Source organism: Drosophila elegans, unplaced genomic scaffold, assembly GCF_018152505.1.
Source record: "Drosophila elegans isolate 14027-0461.03 unplaced genomic scaffold, ASM1815250v1 contig_814, whole genome shotgun sequence".
In the NCBI taxonomy this organism is placed as follows: Eukaryota; Metazoa; Arthropoda; class Insecta; order Diptera; family Drosophilidae; genus Drosophila; species Drosophila elegans.
Window position 1 is genome coordinate 20,451,592 of NW_024546167.1, and position 22,927 is coordinate 20,474,518.

Here is a 22,927-nt window from a genome sequence, read left to right on the forward strand (position 1 = left end):
CTTTTTTCACTGCCTGTTTTTCCCTTCATTTTCGAATGCATTTTTAATGAACTCTACCTGCTAAAGTGTTGAACTTTGCAATGCCAAAAGTTTGCGCGAATATGATAAGTACCACGCCCCCGGGGGATCCACTGCCGCCTGCATATGGGCAAGTGAAATTGAATTTTCGCCAGTGTTGATAAAGTGATACGCAGAGCGGAGAGGAGCATGGGAAAATGGGTGAAACTCTGACCCAAAAGTCAACAGCAAAAAAAGGAAAATTCTTGGTGTACTTTTCCCTGTACTCCTTTTGCTTTTTTCCCCATTTCTTCGGCTTCTTTTCTGGGCTTTTTCGAGTGCAAAAGTTTGGCGCACTTGGCCCGCTTTTGATTTGGTCGGCAGCAGTGAAGATGAAGGGTGTTTTCCATGCATGTGCAACTTTTTGTGGCAGCAAGAAAAATTTCGGCTGCCTTTGACCCGGGGTTTTCTCTGCGTGCGGCTTGTCAAGTGGGGGTGGCAACCCTAGAGCTAGCTCACGAAAATTGCCAAAGTTGCCTGGCTTATTTATTAATATTTCAACACCAGTTCGGCATTCAACACCCCCTTTTTCCCCTTACACTTTGGGTGCAAATCAACAAGTGTTTGTTTTGCTTTTAAAAATTGCATTTTCATTCGACTTCTTGCAGAAATGTATGCGAAAAAAAAGAAGGAAAAAGTGGAGGAGGAGCAGGTCACTTGTAAACAAGAAAAAAGGCAACAAGGAATAAAGAGCTACGAAAACATTTCAGTTCTTGTGGAACTTTCGAAAGTTGCAACTTATCTGTTGTTGCTTATATTTCTTTTTTGGGGGCACAAAAGTTTCTTAAGCCATGTTAACCGCACACTCACATTCGCACCAGAGGGTTAAGAGTGGGGGTTAAGGGGTTTTTTTGGCTCTCATGTGTGGGTATCTTGCAGCCAAAGTTGCAACTCGAACTGGTTTTTCCACTTTGGCCAAAGCAATTTGGGCCCGCTGCACAAAAACGCATAAATGCCGCCGCAGCCGCTGCAAAAGAAAAAAAAGTATACACACATATATATATATATATACATATATTATTCTCTCTGTGAAATACAACTTGTATATCTCCTCGACTTTGGTTGCGAATCTTGTGCCCCTTTTTTTTTCTCCATAGAGAGTTTCTCGTTTGCAGCTTCTTATAGTTTGTTCTCCCACTTTTCCGCATTGTCATGCAAAAGTTGAAATGAAATAACGGTAGGTAGATATATGGTGTCCCCATCTGCCGATGTCTTAACCCCTGCTGCCCCCTTTTCCCCTTTTGCCACCTTTCGATATTTGCGTTGGAACAGCTGCAGCATGCGATTTTCTCTTTGCTTCACCCCATGCTGACTTAATTTATTCTTGTGCATTTTTTGTGGTACAACTTTACCTATCTTGAGGGAATAAATGTAATTCTTAAATGATATATTGGAGGTGGTTTTTCTATCGACCACATCTTGCTTATTATCTCGCTATATCTCAGAAAGACTTGCTACTTTTTATGTGATTTAAGTGTGCCACTTTAATGTTGTCACGTTGTCTCCAGCCATTCCTTTTAAACATTTCTGAATTTATTAAACTTTTGGCTTCTTCTTTTTGTTATTATTCTTGGCCCAAGAAGCCTGCAACTTGGCCATCAATATTTCTCTGTATTCCCCATGCAGACACAGAAAAAACCAGTTTGCCGCACCTTAACCCACCAAAGCCCCCCAACACAACCCGTTTTGCGCCGCCTTTAAAATGCAATCTTCTTCCGTTTCGTTGACTTTTGCTGTCTCAGACTTTTGGCTTTTGCTTTTATTTTGGGCTTTGGTTTTTCCTTTTTGGTAGCCAGGATAAGCGGGAGTGCCGTTTAAAACAGATAACATTCATTGTAGCAGTGGCGGATTCACAGTCCTCTACCCCCTTAACACCTTTAGCCCCCCTCTCACTTTTTTGTTGCAATCGTTTGGTTTGATTTTTTGCTTGCAGCTATTTTTTCTGCTTTTTGTCTATCTGTGTGAGTCATAAGAAAATTATGTTGCATTTTATGGGCCAGAAGCGCAGGAGCATTTGCAGTTTTTATCGACTCTACTTTTGGCCAAAAGGATTCAGAAGTTGGCAGGGACCAATGAAAAGAACAAGGATTCAATTGCAGAGAAAGAAATATTCAAGTTTTTATGCAGTCAAAAATTTTCAATTTTTCTTTTGTTATTTGTTTTATTTAATTTAGTCTTAAATACAATCTAGAAATATAGATATTTTAATATCACAATCTACTAATTAAGGACACATTTTAAAGATAATTTTTTCTGTGTAAGGAATTCACTAGACCAGCCAACATTTGGCTAAAGCATAAAGACATTAAAGACAATTCAGGGAGTGGGTCAGAGGAAATAAAAGGCGTTGAGATTGCGACTTTGGTGCAGTGCCAGCACAACAACCGAGAGTCCTGCTTTTCGTCCTGACTGTGTGATTTGCCATTGTTCTTGGCCTCGTCCACAGGCTGCAGGCAAAATAATAAGACATAATTCCTAAGCTTCTGTTGGTCCTGGTCCTGGACCTGGTACTGGTCTTGGCTCTTCATCCTTTGGCATCTCCTCGCTGTGCTGTGTCCACATTATGCATAACTTTACAGCACTCTCTGTGTCTATTTATCCCTGTGGATGCAATCAGGGTATTACCTACCTTAAAGATACTCAGTCCATGAGGAATATAAAGAAAGGGTCCAAAAAATTATGGAATATATTGATATTGATTGCAATTTAAGAAGCTTGTTGACTTTAAAACCAACAATTGTACACTTCATTACCTAAAAAAATAGATATTTTAATTAGTTTCTATCATGTTACTAAAATTATGTTTTTTTTTATACAGCTTAAACTCCAGTTGAAATTTGAATTATACTCACAACAAAATTAAATCATACAGTAAACAAATCTGGGTATCCAATTTCCAACTATAGCATACCCTAACTCGAAGCAAAATGTTTCACCAACTTTTGTTTCCAATTAAAATCAAAAATCTATGCCAACTTACATTGTAATCAAGTGTGTGAGCGAGATGGTTAGAGGAGCAATGGAATGAGACAGGGAGAGGAGCGTAGGTATTTCTTACATTTTATGGCCAAATTCAATGCTGGTAATTAACTCTGAAAATCCAATTATGGCAAACTTTTCCCAAACTCTGCGTAGCTTCCATACATATAGCCATCTCTCTCGTTTGCCATTTTGCCGTCTCTTTCTTCTTCTGACATGTAAGGTGTCTGTGTAAGTGCGAAGTTGACTGGCTGTGATTGTGTGTGTGTGTGTGTGTGGGTGCATTTATAAGTGATATGCAGAACATGCAATTAACAAGGGCAAAATTCACTGCCGTAGTCTTGGTCTTCTGCACAGTAAACAATTCTTTCAATAGTTTTTGAATTAATTCGAACCAGATAGTTTTCAATTTATGTCGTAGAATCTTATTTTGTGTTTATAAAATATAAGTTATTTTTGCAATACAATATGAATCAAATTAATATCCAGCTGCTTTTTTTATCTGTGTAGATTGTCGGCACTACGTTCTCTTGGTTCTCGAGTTTCCTCAAAGGCAGCCACAAAAGAGCGCACAGCTTGGTGTGTGTCCACCCCCGCCGCTTCGGCCCCTTTGCCATCGTCATTGTTTCCATTTTAATATAATTCCCACGTCATAATTGCGTATTGTAGAAGCTGCAGCAGCAACAGAAGCTTCACTGTACAGAAAGGTGTTGGCCTGAGAATTCTCGGCCCGAAGAGACAACAATGCCCAATGCAAAGGCCGTTGACCAAAGGTTCTAGAAAATTTTCCAGCTTTTGCCGTTCAAGTGGAATCGAATTATTTCCTTTGCATTGCTTTTAAAATTTCTTAGAAAATGTTTATACGTGTTTCAGTTTAGAAGAAAATTATGAAAATACGATTTAACTAAATGATGCGAAAAGCTGTTGTGGTGTAAAATTTTCTAGACCAATTGTTTTTCAACATATAAGAAGCTTGTGTGTGAGAATTTTACAATATTTAAGGAGCAAATTAAACTTTTAGTCTCGAAAAGCCTATTTAAATTACTTCACCTTTTCCTTTAACAAACCAGTGTTTTATTTCTTATTTATTAATGGTATAAAGATGCACACTGATAATACTTTCTTTTGCTGTTAAACATTTAAAAACTTGGCTCTTTGGTTCTTAGAGCAAAGTTATTCGAACAATCTTTGAGTTTATGTGCACATTTTCATTAATACATAAATAAAATCTTGGGTGCTTTCTGTTGCATAAGTCCTTTTGGCTCCATTAGTTCTTAGTTGGGATAGAACTGTAAACTCTTGACCATGCCCTAAGCGGAAATTGAATTTTTTAACCTTTCACTGTGCTGCCTTTGCACTCGCCGCTCCTTTTGCATATTATTTTTAATTTCCAACAATTATAAGAAATTTTTCTTTCAGCCTTTCCTCCGTGTGCCTTCTTTAACGATAATTTAATTAGTTGCAAGTTGCTGCTGTCTGTTGGCCGTTTCGCCTTTTTACCACTTTTGCGTTCACCCCATTAATTGCACTTAACATTTCGTGAATTCTTAATGTCCGACAATAAAAAAGGCGAAATCGAAAGTATAAAGAACCGTGGACATTTCTTTTTTTAAATATCTCGATTAATAAGCAATTGATAGGATCTATATGGCGACGCTTCGTTTTTAATTAAGTATATTTATATATTGACAACAAGTATTTGCCAATCAGATGATACACAGTTTAGCTGAAACGACAAATAGCAAAACCTTACTTTTTCAATGAGTTTTTTGACAATAACAAAGTTAATATTCAAGCTGGCTTGTGGTAAATGTTGCACTCAATCTGCTTATGATTGGTTCAAATAATAGTTTTTGTGTTCCCCATGGAAATGCACATTTCAAACCTATTTAAATGTTAACTTAAAGTATTCGGATGGATAATTCAGTGGAACAGGACAACATCTGGCAATTTGCCTAAGTGCAGAAGGCTGAACTTCTTCGTCCCTTACACTGTCGCTCTCTCTCTATCCAAAGTTTTTAATTAGAAACGCATCCTGCGAAAATGGACAGCGCTAACTCTCTCCCTTTCTCTTACCCCTGATTTTCCCCTTGATTTTCCCCTGGCTTCCCCATGTTTTCCTCCCGTTAAGCAGTCAAGTGAAATGAGCAAAGAAATGCGTTGACAACCAGGCCAAAAGCTCCACAAAAGTAACTTTAATGGCAGGCAGACAGAGGCGGACAGAATAAATGAATGAAATGGGCACAGCGCCCAGGACTTGGAATAAAAATAACAAGAAATGAAACTTTTGACATAAATTCCTGGGCCAAAAAAGATAGAAAACTCGGTTGCGTAAAATGAGAAGTGAAGGCTTTTTTGGCCGCCAGAGTTGCCACCTTGACGTGTGATGCCATTATCCGCCGGATTAGATGCGGATATTTAAGGGCCTTCAGACGAGTGCCAAATTAATTTTAATGCGATTTTCATGGCCTGTGCGTAACTTGAGCATTTTAACGACTTTATTGGCCCTAATGCAAATGCAAATGCGAATTCTGGGGCAGACAGAGCGAAACAATCTTAAATTTAGCACAGACTAAAAACAGTCTGGAACTGCAGCTTCAAAATACAAAAATTTATTGCCCCTTGAACACTCTTTTTTGCGACTTAAACGCTGCCTCATGCATATTTGATGCCAAATATAAAGCGGCTATAAATTCCACTTGAAATTTACGCACCAAAGTAAGAGTAATGCGCCAAGGGTCCACAGACAAAAAGCCAAAGAAAAAAAGGCAGAATGAATCCTTGGGATACGCATGTGTTCGAGGTGCGCTTAAAGGTAGGCAATGTATCTCAAACTTTGTCGTCTAAGCATATGAAAAAGTTTCTCGAAATTGTTTTCATTTTTTTTACCAAGCAATCCCTTTTTATTTTCTTCTCCTCTTTTTTTTGTGGCCCGACAAGTTTTAAGTTGAGTTGTTGAGGTATAATGCATTATTAAGAATTAAACAAAAATTGTTGTCCTTTGTTTTTCTTATGGGTTCTTTAATTTTAAACCGATTTTTCTCTTTTGTTTGGACGAAGAATGAGCAACAGCTGATAAAAATTTCATGAACACTGAAAAGGTTCTTATGTCGTCGGTTTTTTTTTGTTGGGCTGGTGTGGGATTGGAGTGAAAAGTTATGATTCTTTTTGGTTTAGACCCTATGAAAATAAGATAAAGTTGTTTCGTGTGATGGTCAAAAATGTAAATTATTTATGGCAGTGGGAAACCAATTATTTTTTGGGTCAGGGTGAGATGTTTTCTTTATTCTGAAACATATAGCAAAATCGTTTTAATCATAATTTCGTAATTCGAATTTTAAAGGACTTTTGTAATCGACAAAATGTAATCGATTTAGCAATATCAATTAAAGCTATGAATCATTATAAAACATAATTTATAATCAAATTTTATTTACACTTTTTCCAGTTCTTGTAGCGCTGAGCTCCACGATATTGGCCGACGAATCTATTGATACACGTGAGAATGCCGACTTAACTCTGAAGTGCCGGTTTAACGACAAATATGAGGCGAATGACTTTTCGTTTTTCTGGACCCGCTGGACAGCGAATCCTGCCCAATTCGATAATGTGGCTATCGGCGATGTGCAGTTGAGTTCCGGCTATAGGTGAGTAATCGATAATAGTATTGTGAATTATCGATAAGTTTAATATAAAATTATCTATAATGTAATAATAATATATTACATAAACATTAGATATAGATTAGATTTTATTTCTTGATTTTGAATACTTTTCGATGGTATCGGTACCATCGTTGCTGCCAATCGATGTTTTTGCATGCCTAGGGCTAAATGGACATTAAATCGCGACCTAGCAACGAGGATGATAATTGCGGGAATGGCTGGCTTTGAGGGATGTTAAATGCTGTCCATAAAGCTGATGTCCTTTATGGATGTGTGTGTGAGTGTGTGCGAGGGGTCGTAAAGTGAAATGGGGAGGCGAAAAACAGAAGCCTCTGTCCTTCTGGGGCATTAACGGTTATCCTTTCGCCGACCGAGAAGTACAGTTTATCCTGGCAGCAGCAGTTGGCAGCCATTTGTTAAGTTAATTAAATGTTTCACACTCCCTTTTCTGCCCGTGTCCGACCTGGATAATGCGATTTATGCATGTGACTGACTGGGCTGGCAACTTAATTAAAATCAAGTTCTTGGCAATTTAAACAAATGCCGGCTGACTGAAACAGTTAAGTCCGAACTTGGCCACAGCCACAGCCCTGGATTTTCCAAGCGGCTTAAAGTGGATGCCAAAAAGGGTTTATGAATATTTATAAATTTATAAAGTTTTCAAATGAAATGCATTTTTTTTTATTAAAAAACTAAAGCGATTTTAAAACATCAGGTATTATTTCGGTATTATTATGTTCTTTATGTAAAACATTACTTACATAAGATATTATTTAAATCATTTAGCAAACACCTTATAGCTTGTTTTTATCTGGAATTTAAGTTTTGGCTTTAGTTGTAATTAGAACTATGTTATGTTTATCAATAATCACTTTTACTGCATAGGCAATACTAGTTTTAAAATGTTTTAAATATATTTGTACGATTAATTGCCAGCCGTGAGTCACGACATCCGTAGGGTCTTCCATCGCTGGTATCCATGTCCTAACCTAATCCTTAATGTCAACGCCGCGTGTTGCATGTTGCGACATGCATACTCACACACATGGCCTTCCGCCTATTGGTGCTTCTGTTTGTGTTTATGTTTCATTTTCATTGCCTCCTTTCCACCCATCCCCCAGATTTCAATTGTATTTTTATTTGCCTGGTGCCTGCGACTTCCGTTTCCTGTTGGCCGCCTGCTTTTTAATGTTCGGTTTGGTTTCTTTATGTGGCAACGCATAAATTTTAAGTGCCAACTGTGGCGCACGGACCTCCATCTTCTCTTGTTCTTCTTGCGCGGAAAATGCAACCCTCCGACCGTTCCATTCTATTCCGTGTCGTTGCGTTTCCGTTCCATCCCGTTCCGTTTCATTCCGGTCACAGCTTGCCAAATAAAATGGCCACAAGCCAGATTTTGTATTACGCCATATACATTTTATGGATGCACTGCGGAAAACGGAAAAGCTAACTTAACACACAGTTAAAAAAAACCTTATATTTCAACAAACAAAAGAAACCATTATTAGAATAGATTTTATTTAAAAAAATAATACAATAATTATAATAATAAAAAATAAATCTTTAGAAAAAATGCATGAGGTAATTAAATATTATCGACAATCAAATCATAAATTGTAAGAGGACAATATTTATAAACATTTCTTAAAAACAAGCAGAATTATAAATTGTTTTGCTTACAATTTATATTTTTTATATTACACAAACTAACACACCTTTTTTTCTTAAACTTCGAGAGCATTACTGTGAGCATAATAAAAGAAAATCAACAAATAGAAAAGCAGCATAAAGAGGCGTTGAGGGGCCGAAGAAAACGCGCTCCGGGCCCAAGCAAATTGTAAAATATTTTTTTACTGCAATTTGTGCCGAAAGCTAACAAGGAGCCCCAAAAACAAGCAGGCAACAAGGACAAATATCAGGACACGAGTACACGGCTCAAGGAGACCAAAACTGGCCACATAATGAAGGCTAAGATAGTAACCAAACCCAAAAACCCCCCTGAAAAATTCCTATCTGTGCAAAAGTGAAATTATTGCAAATTTGCTGGCAATGCCAAACAACACACACACAACACACAAAAAGAAAAAATACGGAAAAAAAAGAAATTACAGAATTTTCTTCTCTGGGCCAAAATGTCGCGACAGGTCGAAGGGAAAAAGAAAAAAGCTCTGGGCTAATATTTCGCTGAACATTTAATTTAACGAGACATCAGGGGAATGCTCTTCTCACAGAGATTGAGAAACAATGAATGCGGCATTTAGGAGTCAACGCAATTGCGCCAGGAGACAAAGGGAAAACGTTCTTTCGAATGCGAAATTTCACTTGTAGAGGGATTTTGGCGAGCACAAAATTGCCACTGTATACTTGGGCAGGGAAATCTAAAGAAAAATCTGTGAGGTTATCTGAAATCTGAATAAATTGCTGGAAATAAACTGGATTCCTGCAATATGTTTTCGATTTAATGTATCAATTTACAAATTGGATACCGCAATCAGTGAGAGATTTACAAATAAAGACGTATAAGTTAAGTAAATGAAAATAAATGATTATTTTTAAAAGGAAACTCTTAATTAGATTTTTGGACATTTGTAGATCAAGGGTCTTTAACTTCACTTCTCTTTCACTTCTTCATTAAAAAAAATAACAATATTAAAAGAAACGTTTGTAAATCATAAGTTTTCAATGTAAACTATTGTTGAGAGTTTTCATTCACTAACCCAAAGAACTTTTCTATAATTTTGTGAGCATTCTTTATTTTTTTCTTTTCAACCGAATAATTGGCGGCCGTTTAAGGACATCCGCTGTCCTCGCATAATAATAATAATAAAAAAATAAAAACTTTTTGCTTCTGCCCAGAGGGAGCGACAAAAGTACAAAAAAAAATTATAAACTGAGGACAACACTGCGGTAGCAACAAGAAATCACAAATTGCAATACGGGAATATGAATAAAACCAGGACTTGCTGGGAATAAACTTGAAAATTGCAACAAGAACAAGGCAGCCGGGGGCCTTTAGCTTATCCCCCTGGAGTCCTTTTTTTTTTTTTTTTTGTTATGCTCAAGGACGTTCGTTTCCCTATTTTCGCTGGTCGCTTAAAGCGCTTTTCATTTGTCGATAGGAGGTTGTTATATCAAGGGGATTCCCCAGAGCGGCGATGACGATGACTGCGCTTTGCCAGCAGTTTTTATAATTTGCACTTTTTTTATTTTCACCGAGCACGTGTCCTGAGAATTCTCTCTATCCCAGCTGCAAATGAGCAAGTCGCCAGAGACTCGGCCCCAAAAAATATAGATAAATGAGAGATGGAAAGGGGAGGAAGGGCAGGAGCAGCAGCAGCAGCTGCAAATAGAAAAATACTCGTAGTAATAAAAAAAAACTAAACTAGACAAGGACACGCGGTTTTTGGGCGCAAAAAGAAGATGAACGGCTCAGTCTGTGGGGAGTTCAGTCAATTTGCTGTCTGCTGCAAGGGAAAAAATGTAGGTATATAGACTAAAAATTAGTCAAAGGAATGCCTTTAATTTAAGATTAATTAAATTGCAAAAAATTGAATTTTCTTTTTAAATAAATCTAAAAGTTTAGTTTTAATAGGTATATCATAAAAATAAAATACAGGCAGGATTAAAGTATAAGTATTATTATTATTAAATATATTCATCTTATTTAAAATTCATGTAACTATAGTTTAGCTAGTTTTTTTTTGGGTGTATATAATTACAAATTTTACTTGTCATTAAATTTTTTCGAGTACATTTTATGCACTCCCATAGATTCTCTTTGCGAGTACATGTCCCTTTTCCCCTACATTTTTTTTGCCCGTCTGCGCATTCTATTTAGGGATTTCAAGAGCAAGGGTCCTGTGCAACTTCAGCTGTTTTTTTTTCTCGTCCTGCTGCGGTTTGCTGCTTGGCAAATTAAATTTTCACACAGACGAGTGTTTCATTTTCCTTTTTTTTATTTTCCGTAGTGCCACTGCGGTTTTTGTCAGCAATTAGCACACGAGTAAAATGTGTGAGTAAATAAAATGAGCATTTGACCAGGCGGCTAATCAGTCTTAGCCCTAAGCCTGACCAATTAGAAACGCAAAAGTGTCTAGACGAAAAGTGCACAAAGTGCTAAAATCTCGAAGATGTCTCGGGAAAGCTGAAAATTCTCGCACAAAATTCTCAAGATGAGAACCAATTTCGTTGTCAGTCAAAAGTCCACTCGCAGCTTGACAAATGAACTCGGAAAAGTCTCGGGGAAATGGAAAATGAAAATCGTATCTGCTGGGGGATGGGAGTGGGACCATGAGCATCTTGTTTGCCAATCTAATAAACTGCTGACTGACCAGCGAGTAAAAGCCAAGTGTTCAGCGAAGCGAAATCGGGCGGCATCAATTTTCAGTAGTTGCCCAGGAAACATCGAGGATGACGACCAAATAATCATCATCAGCAGCAGCATCATCATCTCATCTCCTATTGAAAAATTGTGAAAAATCGCAGCGCCAAATAAAAAAAATCTGGCAAAGAGGACACTGAAGTGGCCTTGAAATATTAAGACATTGACAAAATGAAAACAGGAAAACTGAACGAGGGGAAAATGAATGTCTGACAAGAACCTAAAACAGAAAATTGACAAACTTGTCTCATTCCTTTCTCTTTTTTTTCCATTTTGATAGATGAAAGAGAAGTAAAATTTCGATGTATTGGAAATCAAACTAGAAACATAATTGGGCTTTAAGATTGAGGAGAACAAATGGGGCAAATAAAAAGAATTAAATCAAAAACTTTTGATAAAATTAATAATTTTTAAATATTTAATTTAAACGAAAGGTTTTTGAAAGCTAAAATTGCAAAATCAACAACAATTTCTCGATATTGTCACATACGAATTATGGATAAACAAAACAAATGTACTGCTTCTCTTGTTTAAATAAATTGCACATGATTGCATGTGTTGCCTTGTTTATTTATTTATTTGAGCGGCAAACAAAATTTTCTTGAACTACAATTTTTCTCACAATCTTTCGATTTTCCAATTTCACAATTTTTGCAATTAATTTGGTTTACGGCGCTGCAAAGCAATTACGCTATAAGAACCCCTCAGAGCTTAATAGTCCGGCACATAACAATAACAATAAGGTAAACATTAGGGAAATTTCGAAAGCTGTGTGAAAATTTACGTTTTTTGCTTGTTTACCTTTCACTTGGGTTGCCAGGCGTCTGAGAGACTTAGGCTCTTATTGGAAATTGTCTAGGAAAAATATGCAAACATTTATTCGAACGTTGATTTTATTTATGTTGGCTGTTGGTTCCTTTCCCTTCGTTCGCCGTTTCCACGCAGAAACTCCTCGTCCTGTCGCCTCCTTCGTCAAATATTACCATTTCGTATTTATTTATATTACGAGCGTTTAAAGTTTGGCTACCTGCGGGCAGAAAACAGGAAGCGAATCAAGGACAAGAGTGAGAAAATCCAATATTAGCACAATTAGTGATGGGCTACTGAAGGGCGGAAAGTGGTGGTGGGAAGGGGGGGTCGAGGGAGCCTGGAAGTTTTCAAATAAAAATAAATTGATTTTGAGGCAAATGGAATTTGATTGACTGGATTTTGGCATTTAAGCTTTGAAGTTTGTTTCTTTTTTTTACTTTATAGGGCGTTGCGCAAATTAAGTGGCTTATAGGTTACATTTTTATGAGCTTAAGGTTTAATATTCTTAGGAAACACAAGAACACAAAAATAGAAATGATTTTGTAAATGTAAAAATACTTAAAACCTATACAACCTATTTATTTACAAAACTATTTTGTATTTCATTTTCCAGACTCGACTTCCAACCGGAGCGTGGCATTTACGATCTGCAGATCAAGAATGTGTCCTATAATCGGGATAATGGACGCTTCGAGTGCCGGATTAAGGCAAAGGGAACCGGTGCGGATGTCCATCAGGAGTTCCACAATCTCACTGTCCTCACACCACCGCATCCACCTGTGATCTCGCCCGGAAATATAGCTGTGGCCACCGAAGATAAACCCATGGAGCTCACATGCAGCAGCATCGGCGGTTCCCCCGATCCCACCATAACGTATGTTTTGCATATTAATTAATTACATTTATTTTTACTCACATTTAACCGTTTACTAAGTTGGTATCGCGAGGGTTCCAATTCTCCCCTGCCAGCGACTGTTTTAAAGGGCGGCACCAAGGATCAGCCCACCAATGCAACACTATCCATTATCCCACGCCGGGAAGATGATGGTGCCAAGTATAAGTGTGTAGTGAGAAATCGTGCTATGAACGAGGGAAAACGATTGGAGGCGATTGCCACTTTGAATGTTAACTGTGAGTAGTCCTTTGCTTATACTTTTGTTTTTTTATTAAAAAGCATTATGGCATAATCAGGTGTATATAAACATTTATAGCTGACTCTTCAAATACACGAAGAACATCTATTAAACTATTTGACTATTTTTGGAATTAATTTTAATGAAAATTTTATTTAATTTTAAGCAATATTTTGATTTAAAAAAAGGGATTTAAATAAAATAGAAAATATTTCTAATCAAATAGTTTCCACATTAATTTAAATAGTTAAATATTAAATCATATAAATATTATGTATACATTGTATTTAATTTAAAGATGTAATACTAATTTTATATAACTATTTGAAATCAAGAGTCAGATATTTATTTTTATTGTTCAATTTTTTTTATCAGTGAAGAGTTCATAAAGCGTTAACACTCATATATCCATTCCCCTGATAATCTTTGCTATTACTCATACCCAAGCCACTTGAGCATCATTAATAATTTCCACACTCTGACATGGTAAATAGTTCCCATAAATTGCAACGCTTGACCATTGCTAATTAGAAACTTTGGGAGAGTCTTCTCGGTTATTAATATTTTTTTTTAAAACGATTCCAGGCGGAGTCATCCATCCGCCAAGTCGACCTTCTCTTAATTTGCATGCTTTGCGGCAATTACAATTACCAGCTTGCTCGTATGTGTAACACCATCTGAATTTTATGTACATTAGCATAATGAAGGAAGGAGACAATGAACAGCCAGCCCCAGACGCTTAACCCTATGTTTTTCGCAATTTTGCCTCCAAATGCACATGACACATTTCGTTTAAAGTATTTAGATGCAACCAGCAATGCTACGAAACGCAAAATACACACCAGCAACTAGCAACACGACCGACCAGCAATCGCATAATCGCATATATCTTTTTTAAAAAGCCAACAAAGCCAGGCACATAAATTACAAATGCTGACCTGAACCGACGACCTGCTGCTGACTGAACGCAAGTAATTAGAATACAAATTTATGTGCCACTCGTCGCAGTTGTTGTTAAATTGTTGTTGCTACTGTTGTTGTTTTTCTTGTTATTGCAACAAGTGGCGGTGTATTAGTGGATGTGCAAGAGTGTGTGTGTGTGTGTGACCTGCTGGCTGTTAACGCTGGCTATTAGGGCTAATCAAAAGGCAAATAAAGTGAAATATTGCCCCGGCCGCCATGGCGTGGCAATCGAGTGTTTGGGCCTACACCTGTGCACTGAAACAAAATCATGTGGGCACTCAAACTAGAAGTCTAGTCACTAAGGATTTTAAATCCCATATAAAAAATATATTGTATTTTTTTTTTAATTGAATAAAGATTGTGCATAAATAAAGTACATTTATTTTCGCTATTGTACACAGTATACGCAAACAATATTTTGATTTTCTTTGTGATGCTGATAGAGTTTTTTTTTCATCGCTAATATAAATGAAACATATTTTTCCAATTCCACATTCCATACATGTCTGCGTATTTCTTTTAATTGTGTTGGTAAATGCACTGTTGTAGGGCAATTTTGAGCACCCCTTAAAATATATTTAAAACATGCAACTTTATTTTTCTTTCTCTGTACCATTGGTTTTATAGCCGTACTCTTACCTATAGCCATGGCTATCAACTGTGTAATTAATTCAAAAACAACACACACATGCAAGGGCGGCTGTAATGGCCTAGAGTCAGTGTTAGTATTCGTATTAGTATGAGTGGTGGAGGGCGGACAAAATACAAGTGGGCAGAAGACTGCGCTAATTGCGGAAAAAGATAGTGATAAATTCCAAAGTTAAATAGTAAGAAGAAATAGGATAGCAATTTAATATACAATGAATGAATAAGTTTAAGAATTAAAGCATGAATTAATGACAACTATAAGAAGAAAACTTGAATAAATCCTCCACCCTACTGCATACAAATAGAACTAGAAATCTCTAAACAAATCAAAGCACACACAACTGCACATAACTAATAATTGTGTTTTTTACACAAGAAACAGCGGCTGGAAATGCATTAAAGCCAACCCCCAACGTCGTCACACATGTCGTATGAGTAATGCCCACCTGATTGAGTCAAATCAACACCAACGCATTTATATATATGTATATATTAGACCTACACACATATTGACCGTAGCAACGCTAATTAACCGCCTCTTCAAACGGCCACGCCCACTTAATATAGATTGCAACCAATCGAGATAGATTTATTAAACTAAAAAATATATACACATGTAAGAATGTGTGTGGAATATATAGGTCGCTTGCGGATTAATTAGTTTGCCTCTGGGCCACGCCCACAGCCACCCACATTTGCATAAGCCACGTTAAATAAATACCCATAGATACAGGCATCAATTTCGTTATGTTTATCTAAAGTGTTTAGTCAATCGGCGCAAACAGAATGGTTTAATTACGAAAATATTTAAAAAAGGCAATGAGAAAACCATAGAACCGCAAAGTAAATTTCGTTGGATATGCAATTGTAAATGTTTATTAATTGCCAGCGTTTAGATTTGTTGCTTGGACCAGTTTTTTAATGAAATTTTAGGAACAACAGGATGTTTAGTAATTGCAGGAAAAATAAGGAATAAAAAAGGTTGCACAAACGAATCGAGACGGTAAAGGATATGTGAACTCTGATTGTGGCTAAGGATTTTCCACTTGCGGTCACCTCCGGTTTTCACTGGAGTTTCCTTTGTCATTTTCCCCACTTTCCCTTCCAGTAATGCGTTTTTAAGCAAGCAGAGAACAGGACCCGAAGTAGATCAAACAGGGAAATGATGTCCTGTCTGTGTCCCGCCTGTCTTTCTCTTCCTTTTTTGCCAACCCTCAGGCATTTTGCGGTTGCTGCGGGCCAGAAATCCAAAGGGAGTAGAGTCAGAGAAAAAAGTTGGGGACTTGGAAAGGTCAGATGTAGGCTGTATACTGAGAAAATGTATTAGAATTTGTAGTGCAAAAGAACAGTAATTCAAGAATATCTAATTTATGTTTTTTAAATCAAAAACAAATATTGTGATTTTAAGAGCGTTTATAATCTATACCTGAAATTTTTACTTTATTCATTAAACATTCGTTTAAAAAAACACTAAACATTTTATACTAAGAAACTTTTTAACAAACTATTTAGTATATTTCTTAGAATTTAATTTTTTTTTTTGACAGCCATAACTAAATCATTTAATTCAATGAAAACTCTTTTTTCTCGGTGCAGAAAATTTAAACCCAAACATTTAGACTCTCTGGTTTTGTTTGCTTAGCCAACAGTTTGAGCTTTGAAATTAAATCAAAAGCAATTTAATTGAAATCAACAGAGGGAAAGGGCAGAATAAAGGCTGTTATCCTTTTTCACTGTGATTTACGCTGGGCAATAAAAATTCACTTTTCTCTGGTTCTCTGTCTGTGGCCCATTGACACCTACAAATTAATCAGAAAATGAGCCACGTTCTTCTTGGCCTAATCTCCGGTAATAACTCATTGCCAAATGGCCGGCCATAAATCGCAGTAAAGCAGTGGAAATTGTCGCGCTAATAACCGCAAAATGACAAAATTGCCAACAAAAATCAACGATGGCAATAATTTCAAATTTCAGAGAGTGTCCTAGCCGGGATAAAATGGAAGAGAAGCAAAAGTCAAGTTTAATCTGGCCGGCGGGGCTCTAATGTATTGCCTATTGCCCAAAGGGTCGCTTCTTCCTTTGCCTCTTCCATTCCTGATTATGAAGCCAATCGGATCTGAAGTGAAAGAAGTTTCCCATTTTCCACCTGCGAAAAGTAGGCAAGCAACAGACAGCTGCTTTACACAGGGATATATGGGAGTATGGGGGGCTTTTGTTTTTGATTCTAAGCTGACAAGGCAGGGGGCTTTATATTCGGTTTTTTTTTTTTTTTTTTTTTTTGCCGCTGTCAAATCTTTGTCCTCAGCATGAAAACCGCTTAAGTTTGTTGGCGGCTTAGCGCCAGCTAAAAAAAATACTAAAATCCGGAAATAGGGCGGAATTTTTAGACAATTTTCACAGAAGGGGTAAATGGTTTGGAAAAAGAAGCACATCTAATAGTGCAAGTCCACCGGAATATCTATCTCATAGAACTGAATTAAGTCAATTTAAATTCCCAAAAAAGTAGCTTAATGGTTAGGAAAAAGTAAGACTATTAGATGTTAGCATCTAGCATAAAATTAAGTCAAAGAAGTTTAAATACATTCTTAGCATTTTATTTAAATAGTTTTATAGTAGAATTAAGTAAATTAATGGTGGAAAAACAGCTTAATGCCAAACTTTGTCATCAATGTAATTCATTTTAATACAGCTGTTAGAGTTCGTAAAGCGTTTAAAGTAACTTGAGTAGCCTTAATGGAGATTATTTTTAAAAATCATAATTAAGAGATACTTGCTGCAGGCTTTTGCAACCTCAGGAAACTCAATTTTCCCAACTCCAACTCCTTTCCCAGGGGTCCATCATTTTCCATAGTTTAATGTCAGGCAATTAACTTTTGTCTAGCCCCCCGAGAAGAAAGAAAAGCGAGAAAAGTGGAAAAAGTGGGGTTCAAAGAGGAGTATAGGCCTGTCACATGACCTGCCAGTCAGCGATGAGATCATGCATAAAAAAGCCAAAAGGAAAAGCCGGGAGGAAAACTGAACGGAACCGAGCCCAAGCCAAAACCAAAAGCAAAGAGAACCGAACCGAACCGAAGCACGTCCTCAAATGGAAATGGAAATGTTAAATGTAAATGCGGCATATGGAAAAACGGGAAACGACCTTGCTCTGTGTTTGGGCCTTAACACCCCGATTGCGGGGTGGTGCCGGGTGGAAAGATGGGGGGCAGATTGGTAGATTGTCACAGGCAAATAGGCGGGACAACATGAAAATCAACCAAGCAAATGCCAATACACATGCAACGCCGGAAAGAAGCTGGCACGCACTCAGAAAAATAATTATAGACAGGAAGCAATATTTTCTTATTTAAAAAAAGAGGTAGAATTCTTTATGACCTACTGAAAAATATACATTTAAATGTAATTTATTAATAAAATAGGTTTAAAATTAAACTTTGTTGATATGTATGCATAAAGAAATTCTGCGAAAGCATTGAAAATAATTGACAATTCAAGTGGATTGCTCTAATTTTCAACCAAAATGTATATTTATATATTCGTTAGAGGGTTCTCAACTGTTTATGCCTAATTAAACATAGTTTGCATGTAAAAAAAGTTCAAATAAGTTCAATATTGAGTTTGAAAAACATTTATGCCTAAAGAAAAATTAAATAATTTAGTGCACTTGAATGGCCCTCTAATTTCCAATTAAAATGTTTATTTTTATTTATTGATTTAGATTAGAGAGTGCTTTACTATTTAGCACTAAATTAAATTAGTTTGCAGAAACAATTTTTATTTGCGTGTAAAAATAGAAATGGTCGAGGTTGTTGCGGCTGTGGCATTCAAGGATTCGAGGCTTAACATGGCGTAAACACAAAAGCCTCTAAAGGCATCAACTGCGGCATATAAAGTGGCATTACATTAGAGTACGGACCAGAAAAAAAAAGAACGAACCGGAAAAAAACCATACCCAGAAAATAAACGCAAACATGTCCTTTGGCAGGAAGTGCCGCAAAGACAAAAAGAGATTGTCGAGTGGCATCGTCGACGCATTAAATTGAAGATGATGATGATAATGCGGCAGATAAGTCCGTAGTCTGGAGTCTGGAGTCTGGAGAATCTAAGGTCTGAGGTCCATGGGGTCATAGGTAACAGCCAACTTAACGTCAATAAACGGGAGTTGAGGGGCGGAAAGGTCGCCCTTCAGTCCGCAACAAGCCATGAAAAGGAGGAAAAGCTCGGAAAACTCGGAAAAACACAGCCACAGGATAGCATCTGCCATTTGCGGCCGGGGCGAAAGATGAAACAATGCGGTAGGACAGTGCGGGGATAACGAGAGGACATGTGGATGTTGGGTACTATTTACTTGGCATTAAGCAAACTTCAAATAAAAAGGATAACGAGCGCATTGCGAGACACGCAGGCAACTCAAAATGCCACTGGAACTGGCTCAACAATAATAACGCAACAAAAAAAAGCGAGCAATCAGGGGGGGTGAAGGAAAGCGAGGAGGGGAAAAACAAAAGCTGAGTGACATTCCCAAAGTTGAGGAAATTGTGGATACTCGGAGGGACACGAAGACAAAAGAAAAAGACTGCCATGAAAGGCACGACAATTGCACACAATTTTCATTTATTGTTTGGCTACACATTTGGCCACATTATGTCAGACTTTTTGCCCCTCCCCCCATTGGCCACCACCACCACCCCTTCAATGAGCAGAAACAAAAAAGGCGTCTCCAGAAAATAATCGTGCATTGCTCTGCCCCTCAAAAAATAAAAAAGAAAATGTCTAAGAAGGATATGTGAGTATGCGAGTTTTCCGAAAAAATATATATATCTTTAACCATCAAGGAAAAAGAATACCCCCCGAAAAAGGAAACCAAAAATGCCGCCTCACATTTTGACGCTTCATTTTTATTTCCCTCGATTTTGGGTGTTGAGGTCACTTTGGGTGTTTGGGCAAGGTTAGGGTTGTGAAATCGGTTTCGGTTTCAAATTTTGGGCGTTGGGGGTTAAGATTTGGGGTTGGCTTAGGCCTTAAAAGTTGGCTAAGGTTGCATGAAATGTTTTCTTTGTTTAACATTTGAGGCGATTAAAATTGGAGGCACAAAAATGTTAAAGAGAAAACAAGGTATTTGTGGTAAGGTATTTTAAAATGGTTAAAGCATATTTAACTACTTGGTAGACAAATACCGAAAAGTACAAATTTAATTGAATGAATGATACCTGTATTATTAAATTACCATATCGTAACTCCCCCATGAAAACATATATGACCATATAGCTCTGACAACAACTGAACAAACAGCAAAACGCATAAAGCCTCTTTATGGAATGGGAAAAACATTTCAATTTTGCTGCGGGCCTCTGTTTTATTTCTCCTTTCGCTTATGTTCTTCTGTTCGATGATATGCCAAACGACCAAAACAAACTTTGCATTGTTAGTCATGATGATGGCGATATATATCCCCCCGTATCAGGTCCTATTGTTGCTATGATGATGATGAGGATATGTGTGTATGATGTCAACAGTGCAAACAGCACGCGTCGCTTGTCGCAGATTCTAGGGTTTAGAGGGGGTTTTTCAGAGTTTCAGGGGTTTTCAGGGGTTTTAATGGCAGTAGGGGTTAAAGGGTGGACAATGAGTCGGCATTGTTTTGGATAGACTGCAAAACAAACGCCACTGCCAAACTGATGATGACAGGAGTGACAATGATCATTATATATCTGCTGCTAATTAAAGTAAATTTTGCGATTCAATGAAAGCGGTTCAGAGAACTACGGAAATATGGCATCACCGACCAGCAATCCACCCACTCCCAAAAACACTACTACATACCCCCAAAACACACACACACAGACACACGCACACTCATGGCCGCCCACTCGTAAACATGTCAATAATATTCAAAATTGAAATGTCAAAATGCTAATTTTGCACATTTGTTTGACTTTTGCAGAACAGACAGGCACACACAGAAAAAGTTATGTAGCTTTATTTTAAAAGTTTAAGTTTGGACTTAAAACTAAAATTGGAGTAATGCAAAAATTAAACTCAAAATCTTATACAGAGATGTTTATACCTAAAACTTAATTTTAAACATTTTTTTCACCAAACATTATGCAAAATTAAACCCACAATTTTATTAACACCATTCTAAATAGTTTTTTCTGCTTACTTTGTTAAATCTTAAAAACTTGAAAGTTAATATTGTTCTTCATCGAGTAATTAAATCAAAACTTTAATATCGAAAACCAAAAGACTTAAATTAATTTCTATATTCATTCATATATATATTATAAAGCTAGTTTCAGATATTTTTCTTGCGAGTTTAATGTTTTTTTTATTCATTTGTTTTTATTCTTTTGATAATAAAACTTGGATGCTTGATACTTCGATTTATTCTGAAAAGTATAATAAACTGAGACATTTATAATTCCAACTTTGTTTTATTGATATTAACATTTTTCTATGTGCTCCCCCTCATTGCCCCACCCATACTTTCTATGCCACCCATCTCATCTCCTTTTTGAAAGAGAGAATGCAATGCAATTTGCGCAATGTGTGCAAATTTGCACAAGCCGCACCAAAAATTTTATTTACAAAATTTTCGTGCCAAATTTGACTTTTGCTAACGCACTAGAGCAGCTCCACAGAATGATGGTAAAATTCGGTGAGCAGAAAAAAATGGAATAGGAATGTCAGTGCCTGGTATTTCTGCCCATCTCCAGCTGCAGCTGCCGTCCAAATATTTTTCCACTGACTGACTAATGAATTGAGCAGTGGGACCCCAAAAACCGAATGCAACTGATGATCAGCTTGCGCTGAAAAAACTATGCAATTTTTTTTTTGTGATTTTATAACGAAGTTGGAAAAATGGAATGTCCGAAGAGGATCCTCATTATTTGGGGACATGTGAACTCTCATTTTTGTACACACCTCATTAGGTTGAATAGCTAAGCTCATTACTGCAGTTATGTTCAAAAAACCAAAGAAAAATCAGAAAAGAGAAGCTGAACATCTTTATATTGAAGCAGTAAGTGCAATAATAAACACTATATATGTTGAAAAGGAATTTAATTTAACTTATAACTGACACAAAAAAAAAAAATAAAAATTCAACGAAATAAACTCACTTAAAATCCACAAATCAGCAGCAAAAGCTTCATTTCTGTTTAACCTCTATAAAGTGAGATTTTTCTTTATGACGATTACAATCCCGACAGCTTAGGCTGACAAATTTAATGCTCATTGAGGCGGGGTAGTTTTTATAAAAGTCTTTTCACCGCGAGCACCTATCAACGGGACATTGAAAACCCATTTTAAGCCGGCTCCTATAGGATTTCCACTGCCTGCGAAAAGTTTCCAGTGAAAATGGCAGCACAAAACCAAAAATAAATCAGAGATATTTCCGTTTTCAATTGAAAACTATGCAGATTTAGTTGTTCGGTGACTCCATTGTGTACTTCTGCCAGTATCTGTCCACAGAAACTTGATTTCCATCAATTGCATGGCGCACTTTGTCTAAAACTGGCCCCGGGATTTGTCCATTTTTCGTGTAAATTAAATTGTAAATCTAACCAGAAATATGAATTGCATTGGTTTTACGAAATGAATGGCGTAATAATTACATTTTTGCACATATTCCGTTTCTCCATTCGCCTCAAACATTTTGTTAGCTAATTAAAAGTTTTTTTTTGTGGTTTTTTCCACCATTTCTACATATAAAACTATTTAGTCAAACAGTAAATTCTTTATTTTCCCTGCAGACAGAAATACAATTTTAAATTAAATAGATTTTTTACATTGTTTTGGGTTTTTTTGGTTAGCTGCAAAATATTTACAACCATATCAAGGCACACATATAAATTTATTATGCCTGTAAAAGAGTTGCAAACAAGGAATTTTCGATGAGGCAGGAGAAGCTGCAGAATGTGGCATAACATTGGAGCAGTAAAGTTTTTAGGGCACACATGTTGCTTTGGGGCATGTGGTATGAAAATTCGGAAGAATTTTGGTCAAAGTTTTGGTACTCTGTTACCAGAATTTTTGCATTAAAATTGAATATTAAATATAGTTAATTCTGAATTTTTTAATTTGTTTGTTTGCTTAAAATCTTTTATTGAAACCTTTTATTTTTTTGTGTTTATCTTCGGAAATAGTTTAGCTTAAGTAGGTCTGTTAATATCCCTATTATATTCTTGCTTTCTGACATTTGCTGCCAATTTTCTAAGCTCCCCAATCGAATAGCGCAAAAAAAACATGAATAATGTGCACTCCTACAAGTTCCCTCAAAGATCCCTTGAGTT

The 22,927-nt window shown here is 36.7% G+C and overlaps 1 protein-coding gene across 2 annotated transcripts in view; it reads left to right on the top strand.

Moving 5' to 3' along the window:
• The window catches only part of LOC108134712 (hemicentin-1), an 89,595-nt gene that overhangs the window by 35,941 nt on the left and 30,727 nt on the right, over window positions 1-22,927 (top strand). For both annotated transcript variants that reach the window (XM_017255107.2, XM_017255110.2), the window contains exons 3-5: window positions 6,485-6,683; window positions 12,506-12,766; window positions 12,827-13,023. In XM_017255107.2, the coding sequence (XP_017110596.1) occupies window positions 6,485-6,683; window positions 12,506-12,766; window positions 12,827-13,023 (657 nt within the window). The remainder of the gene's footprint in view (window positions 1-6,484; window positions 6,684-12,505; window positions 12,767-12,826; window positions 13,024-22,927) is intronic.